The sequence below is a fragment of the Anthonomus grandis genome, chromosome 4 (assembly GCF_022605725.1).
Source record: "Anthonomus grandis grandis chromosome 4, icAntGran1.3, whole genome shotgun sequence".
Taxonomy (NCBI): Eukaryota; Metazoa; Arthropoda; class Insecta; order Coleoptera; family Curculionidae; genus Anthonomus; species Anthonomus grandis.
In genome coordinates this window covers 14,785,244-14,794,113 of record NC_065549.1, presented here as the reverse complement: position 1 = coordinate 14,794,113, position 8,870 = coordinate 14,785,244, and the positions used below count along the sequence as shown (strand labels likewise).

General features: G+C 27.9%; 1 protein-coding gene across 1 annotated transcript in view; it reads right to left on the bottom strand.

Annotated features, from left to right (window-relative positions):
* LOC126735247 (uncharacterized) overlaps positions 1-8,870 on the bottom strand; it is a 28,625-nt gene that overhangs the window by 541 nt on the left and 19,214 nt on the right. Inside the window, exon 3 of the mRNA XM_050439196.1 lies at positions 4,619-4,839. Within this exon, the coding sequence (XP_050295153.1) occupies positions 4,619-4,839 (221 nt within the window). The remainder of the gene's footprint in view (positions 1-4,618; positions 4,840-8,870) is intronic.

Below are 8,870 nucleotides of genomic sequence, written 5' to 3'. Positions count from 1 at the left end.
AGGTTATTAATTAATTAATATTAAGTGATGCAATTTTTAATTTTTTAGAAAGGCTTTATCTGAAGTTAAATGACCGACAGATTGCAACGGTAATGTTTTATGACTTGAACGAGATTTCGATTGTGTTATGAACGAAAGTTTTCGATTGTGTTAGTCACAGAATATTATTACCTAAGTTGAAGATATATGGTTTCAGAGGTAAGGGAGTGGAATGGTTCCGTTCGTATTTAAGCGATAGAACATAGTCTTAAACTTAGTGATCTAGATACTTAGTTAGGAGTGCCATACGATAGAAACTAAAAAGCATTCATATAGTAATTATAAGATAAAGATCCAATCTCTTATATTCAATTGTATAGTTTAGTGAATGTTTAAGCTTTGTATAGAACTATTTCAATGGATTTTTTGCTTTCCTTTTCACTGAATATAACCTGAACCTATTTATTTTTGCTCATGGGCCTATTTGAAGTCCAAAGTTTATGTTATAGACCAAACGATGATTCAATACATAAGAAAAATTACATTTAGTATAATACAGTTTAGTTAGGCACTAAATGCACTAAAAATGGACATAAGACCTCTTTTTTACATGATTTTTACATTTTATATGATATTACACTTTTTTACATTCAATACAAGCCCACAAATCATTGATAATTACTAAGAAATAATGCTTCACGTCTGCAAAGGGCAATTTCCATAAAATGGTTTAATAATTAAATTCAGTATGAATTTGGAAATATTAAGAGCACAATCGTGGATATTTTTAAATGGGTAATTATATTTAATTACATTCAAATTACAATTACGTACATTCAATCAGCCATATACAGTATTTTTTTATAATCTAAGCAGGGCTTTTGAATCCTATATAATCGATAAGTAACAAAAGGAGCTAGTAGACAGACTTAGCATATTCAATGGCTTTAATTTTTGATAATTAATTTTTAAGTAAAAGATTTCAAAAAATGCTAATAAGTTCTGTCCATATTTCCAATCTCATAGACAGTATGAGCATGCTATTCCAAGCATAAATGCTAAATGGTAATAATATTTAATTACATTTAAATTACAATTAAGTACATGCAATGAGCCGTGTACAGTATTTTTTTATAAGCTAAGCAGGGCTTTTGAATCCTATATAATTGAAAAATAACAGAAGGTGGTAGCAGATAGACAGTAGATCTATTAAAAAGTAAATGCTCAATGGCTATAATTTTTGATAAATAATTTTTTAGTTAAACATGTCAAAAAATGCTAATAAGTTCTATCCATATCTCCAATCTCATAGAAAGTATGATCATGCTATTCCAAGCATAAATGCTCGAGGTGGAAATACACGGTAGTAAAAGTTTTCCAGTAACTTTATTAAAAAAACTATCAAAAAAACTATCAACCTGTTAATTTCAATGTGTATTAAAAACAAATCCTAAAACTAAAAAAGTTTTTTACAATCATTTTATATGTTTTCTTTAATTAAAACTAGTGAATTTATAAGTTTTTAATCTATTTTTGCCATTAAAAAAACTTTTGAAAATTTAGGATAATGCAAAAGTTTTGAATCTATATTATTATGGTCTGGAGGCCTGTTTTTGAGCATAAGACTTTTTTAACTGCCGCAATAAAAACCTAAAATCTATATGTATTTATTGCGTAAAAGAATTTATATATAATATTATAAAATAAATATTAATTTTTTTTATATATTATTATAGCTTTTTATTTTTAGTGCTAATATTTTAGTCAAGAATTTAAATAAAAAGAGCTTATAAGTTCTTCCATGTTTGCGTTTGGAAAAAAAGTGCACAAGAAAATTTTCTGCTTATTTCACTCTTTAATCGAAAAATCTAAGGTTTTTTATTTTCTATAGTTTCTGTAGTGCATGCTCTTAGAGATTTTTTTTTTCTTTAAAAATAAAGATTTTTTACCTTTGTATGCTAAATGTATAGCCACAAAAGTTATCGGATAATTTTAAAATTTTTTAAAATGTTATCTATGTTAGATAGTTTACAGCTATTTTAAAAGCGCTTCAGTTTTGGTAACTAGTTTTTAGTAAAATATTTAATATTCATTTAGGTCAATTTGTCTCTATGTCTTAACGCATGAAAATCCTAATTTCTGGACAATATTCGTTCATAGTTTAATAATCCTGGGTTTATGAATTTGTTCAAATATTTGTCAAAATCATTCATGCTGCATAAATATACTCTATTTTTATTTTTTAAATTTACTTTATTCACTATGCATTTAAAAACAATAAATAATAACACATGCCATTATTAAGATTTTAGGTTTTTCTTATTTTTTTAAAGGAGGAGATCTTTTAAAGCTTTCCTTTAAGCTAATATATTATAGTCTTAAGACTCTCATAAAACTCCTTAACAAAATCTTTAGTAAATCCTTTAATATCTGTTTATTTGTTTTCACTTATCTTTTGAAAAAAAAAATGGTTTTTGAAGAATACATTTTATGACTTATTTTTTTGATTTATTTCACTATTTCATCTAAAAAAACTAATACTATACTTTATTTAATGGCCAAATATTTCATTTAATTTGTATAGTATGCGTTGTCCCTAATATTTATCATTATTCCACTTTTCTTTTGTTCTTTTCTGTCTACCACCCATATCTACTCATTTATTCAGACCACCTTAACATACTTTAAAACGAAAAATTTCAAATCAATACAAAGTTCATTGCAATTCGTGGAATATAAAATGCTAATTTTCTTTCGTGAGTTTTCATACAACCATGATTACCGTTTGTATGCATTTCTTTCGTGATTTCCACGGTTCTAACAGCATGATTTTATTATACGTTGATGTTGTTCGGGTGCACTATTCTTAGGTCATTGTTTGAATACGAATCTACTTAAGTTTTAAGTTTAATTTTAATAAACTTATGTAAAAGATGAATAAACTTTAGTATAATAGATAATTATTGGGTTCTTGGGAATGAGATAACAACTGTTTTGATTCTTGACCAAAACCACAAAAGTTTGTATTAATTCGTCATTATCTTACATTAGATTGTGGTTTCAGAACCGAGATAGGCACATAGGTGAACAACATATTAGTTTATTCTCATGGTAATTTAGGGTGATAAAGTTCTGAAGATTATGATATGCATGTTATTAAATAGTTTTAACGCCTTCATATTAGTTTCAAGTGATATTTGTTTATAGATTATTTCTTTCAAATTTATTGGTAGAATCTGTAAAAAATTATTTAAATCTGTAAAGGGAATATGTTCGCATTATATTAAAAATACTGTCCGAATAGATGTTTCTGAACAAGATTCAAGCTTAGAACATTGAATACACTAAAATAAACATTGGCTGCTTTGCATTGAGCGCAACAACTACACAGGGGGTAGAGGGGATATTTTGTTGATAAAATATGCTTAGTATTCCATGTTGCCAGTGATTACTCAATTTTAACAGAAGAATATGAAGTGATATAGTTAATTATTATAATTAGCAGAAACTGAGTTGCATTCCTTATTATAAAGCAAAAGAAAAAGTGAAACTCGTTTAATAACTAAAACTATTTAGAACTATATTTGAGGAGTGACTTATCAAAGCGCATTATGTCACCTAAATCCAGTTTCTTAATAACGAGCAAAAACGATTTACAGCTAAACCAAAAATGGCTTAGAGTAAAATAATGTGTAAAATCGAGAGTTATACATCCGCAGATATAAAAAAATTATGTTGTTCAAATCAAAAATAGCAGAGGTTTTTAAAAAAAGTAATAAAATTCTAGGACAAAATGCTTTGATTTATCATATAGGACAAAATGCGTTTTGATAACTCACTCCTCTAAAGATGAAATTTGAAATAATACCTATTTTTTAGTTTTTTAGTTAGAATTTATTATTTTACCTTTTTTTCATTAGTATTTTAGCAACAAATAAAAATATAAAACCTATTTAGGAGTTTTTAATAAAATTCAATGCAGAAGAAAGATTTATTTAATAAAAAAATCAAAAGGTTTTATTTATTCTTATATTTTAGATATGCTTTAGTCCCTTTTCTTCCTCAAGACAAAGACACTCTTCTTCCGGATCGTCAGCGTTATCTATTACCTCCAAATTTGCTTATAACACCTTATTGTAAAAACGGGAGGTGGATAGTGAAATAATTTCTTTCCAATTCAATCCAAATCTTTTTTCTAAAAGCATACGTATATCATTCTTCTTTTCCGGTTTTATATTATTAGTCAGGGGTCAAACGGGACACACTTTCAAGTCTTTATTGAAGCTATAACCTCTCTTGCAAATTAATAAAAACTGTTTTGAGGTGTCGTCGTACCGATATGTTGGCTCAAGTTTAATTTTAATTTCTATCCCTTTATTAGTTCTTAATTTTTGGAGAAAGATCCTTTTCATTTCACTTATTCCTTCAACTTTTTTAAGAATTTTAGTTAAATCTTTATAATCTTTTATATGCCAATCGGTTCCTAAAATTTTGATATCTGCAACCTCTTTATAAATTCTGTGGTATCCACTAGGGTCAAAAATTTCTCTTCGCATTTTCTTTTCAACTTGACCAAAGACTGATCTGGTGGTAAGTATGAGTGGCCGCGAACTGGAAAGAAACAAGTTATATTTTCTACGTATTGCGGAGACTCCTTAAGCAACCAATAGGCAAGAGCGTGCATAACATGTTGGTTATTTTGACCACTATAACCATCTGCAAAGAGGCGAATGGTGTTAATGGTATCATCCAACTGAATATTCTGCAAGAAGTTGGTTAAGGCTGAACTTATTTCCTCAGATCCCCGACCAGCCTGTGTTTCGTCCCATATATAGAACTGCGGATGTTTCATTTCGACATCTGTTACGCAAAAACAATAAAAAGATACCTGGCGTGCATAAAAACACTCTTCAAAGCAAAGCAAAATTAATGTGTGCAAAAATGAAGGTAGTATCTGGTTGATATCCAGTGACCAAAATTGAGAACGCAGCATATGTCATTTGCCAGCAATAGATATTATCTAATCAATATAATGCCCGTTAGGAGTTACATAGCTTTTTATACAAAAAAAACTATAAATAGGTTAGGATAAATAGTTATTAGATCTATAAATAGGTCGCTGGCAAACGAGATATGCTACGTTCTAGATCTTTAGTTGTTCGATATCGATCGGGCGCTAGCTTCACAGATATGAAAAAATATCTTAAAAAAACAACACAAAGTGGCAACATCGAATACGTGCATTGTAAACATACAGGTATTTTACGTTGCCAAGTTGCTTTTTTGCATTTTTTAACATCTAACAATTCAATATTTTTCTACCAAAAAACTTTTGTTTGTAGAGGTTAGCAACCATCTCAAATGCACTTAGATATTTATTATAGAAAAAAGATTAAATCAAATCCTTTGGGAGCATTTTTCATTTCTTTAACATTCGACTTTTTAAGTAATTTTCACAAAATAACTTTAGTTTGTAGAGGTTTATAACCACTATAAATCGATTTAGTTATTAATTGTTAATATCGGGACAAAAAAATATTAAAATTTCTTGGGAATGTTAGGAGATACGGGCATTATATCGATTAAATAACAGCGGGCGTAAACTAATAATAACCGTAACTAAATAGGTTGCTAGCAAACGACATATGCTACGTTCTAGATCTTTGGTTGATGGATATCGATCGGGCGCTAGCTTCACATATATGAAAAATTATCTAGAAAAACAACACAAAGTGGCAACATCGGATACGTGAATTGTAAACAAAAAGGTATTGAACGTTGCCAAGTTGTTTTTTTTTTCATTATCTTTTTTGTCAGGAATCTTTTTTTTATTCTAAAAAAATTGTTGATTACTCTTAAAGTATATATTATTAGTCAGCAAATGAAAGAAACTTTTAAAGAGTAAATTTTCTGTTAGAAAATAGAACACATAAAAAAAATACATAGTGGATTAAGAATATTATATATTGAATAAAAAATTGAAAAATCGATTTGACATCATTGTCTGAGAGATGGTGAACCCAAATAGCCTCGCCTATGGTTTGCAGCTAGGCTTATTATAGACATTCAATATTCTATGGATTCCTCAAATATAGGCCTTCAGCTGGAAAAGATTAAACAGACCTCTGCGTTAAAGCTGTGACTAAAATATCCTCTGAACAATTTTGATATGCTGTTATAGAGCCATATACCAAAATTCTTATAGTCATCTTTGATCCCCTTTCCAGAAAAAATAAAAAAATATCGGGACCAAGTGTCATAAATCTTAGACAAATTATTCTGGAGAAACTCTCGATATCCCCAGAGGAATTCGTTAATGAACGATTGGCTAAGAAGATTGGCTAAATTTTTTGCCAATTTATTTTAAAATTTTGTTATTATAAAGGCAACTTTTCGGCCTTAACGGCCCTAATTATTAACAGTTTTAAATTAGAATTAGTAATTCCAATGAAACAGCCTAGTTAACTAATTCATTTCATTAATATATCCTTATATTGTACGTATTATCTCTTCACATACTATTTGCGCTATATGTGGTCAAGCATTATGATAAGATTCCAGAAATTGGGCAAATGGAATAACCTACTGTTAAAAAATGTCTGTAATATAGCTTTAACGCGCATGTTGCAAAATATGGAAATCACTACATGCACCAATGGTTATTTATTGCTAAACGGTAACACAATCTCCATCCAAAGCAACTTCCTAGCAAATATCGAATTCTTGAAATCTGATTTTATTTATGTCTTACGTATCGCTTATAAAAAGAGTAAATCCTGACTCTTTTAAGAACAATTCAATACTTATACATTGATCATTTACACCAAAATGTTTCCTTTGATTATGAGTTGTAGAATTTTATGTCTTGGACCTCTCATGATATTCTTGAAATACTGCAGTTTTTTCCTATTTATTTTGTATAGGATCACTAAATTCTTTTTGGATCTTTAAAACCTTCATGTTGGTCACAATTATTATACATGAAATTCTTAACATTGTATCGTAGAACTTAAAAGACCTTAGTAAAATCTGTATTGTTGTGACAAATTCATAAAGAGTTATTTATTTTATTAGGTATTAAGTAGTTATTAGTCACTTATAGCAAAAATCAATTTAGAAATTTTTATCTCACACGCTCAAAAAATTGAAAAGAAGAAGAAAATAGACTTATTCACATATTTAAAAGAAATATGAACTAAAATCTATAATGATACCGTTCGATATACTTAATTTAATTAAAGTTTAATAAGTTTTAAATACAATAATTTACTTGAGGTATAATAAACATTTTATATATCTAGAAGCTGAGGTTTAATCTATTAATCTCTGAGCTCGTTTCTTCTTTTCAATATCCTAACTAACTTTGTTATGAATATTAAAATTAAAAAACGATAAAAACAACGAGAAGACCTACTTTTTAAAAAAATACCTAATTTGAGCCAGCGTTTCGGTAGTTATATCTACTAACTACCGTTATCAAGGTAATTAAAGTAAAATTAAATTAAATAAAAAATATAAACAAAATATGCCTATTTTTCAAATTTCCTGCTACATAATACTTCCTTCAAAACTCCTTCCTAAGTCCACAAACTTTAAATACTTTTTTATATAATTTCACGGTTTATTAATAGTTTGACAAACTGTTTTGAAAGATTACAAAAAAATTCAAAGGTTACTTTTTTAAAATTAAAGGGATCTTAATGTAATTTAATGATAGAAAATATATGAATATCAAATATTTTCAATTATTAATTCATTTTAAGCATTCCCTGTTCTACCTCTTTTTTTAGCAAAGGAATCCATGTATTATTTAAATCAACCGAACAAGTAGCTAAGCATTTATCTTCATTTAACATTATAAATGCACTTTCCTTTAGTTTACGTAATTTTGAAATTGGCTCCTTTGCTAAAATTGAGGAAGCATTCCAATTTATTCTATGATTATTGTCGAATGCATGTTGTGTAATTTTGGATTTTTGAAAATCATTGTTTTTTATGTAAGATTTATGTTCATTAATTATTTTTGGTAATGGTTTACAGGTTTTACCTATATAAAATTTACCACAAGTATTTTATATATAAACCATTTATATATTAACCCGTTTTATATATTACATTTTTATTAAATTAATTTTTATTAAAGGTTTAGTATTTATTAATAAATATCGTAATGTGTTTTGTGATTTAAAAATAGTTCTTATATTACATTTTTTAGTAATTCTTTTTCTCTTTTAAGCACAGATCTTGAGTACAGAGTAGCTTTCCGAATTTTATAAACGCTTTATCAATCTTTATTTCTTCGATCTCGATCGATAATCTCTTGATTCTTTTATGATATTCTTCGATCAAGCTATACTCTTGCAACATGGTGTTGGCTGGTGAACCATTGGCTAGTTGCTTTTTTTTGGCCTTTAATGATTTTCTTTGAGTCTACTTTATTTCTGAGTCTACTTTATTAGACAGAGTTTCCTGCTGTCATATACTTTCATAAAATTTGTACTTCAACATCTTTGACGATAACTTTGACATATAACGATTCCTTTAGAATAAACGAAATTAGGCTTGGAACTGAAATTTTAAATTAAATAGTTACAAAAAAAATCTTTGAAACTAAAAAAAATTATTAGCAGAAATGTAATCCTAAAATTTTAATTTCTATGATAAATTTTTCTGGAAAAAAGTAAGTGCCTTGACAAATATTAAATCTACGATAATTATCAATCACTTCCCTGTAACATATTATCAACAAAAATGTTTGCTCAGCATCAATTTGCTTGAACTAGGACAGGAAAAGGCGCCACACGATTTACTAGCTCATCCGGTCAACAGATTAAACCTACTATTGTTACATGTATTTAATGGGTCATTGAGACGGCTACCCAAGTTATTTT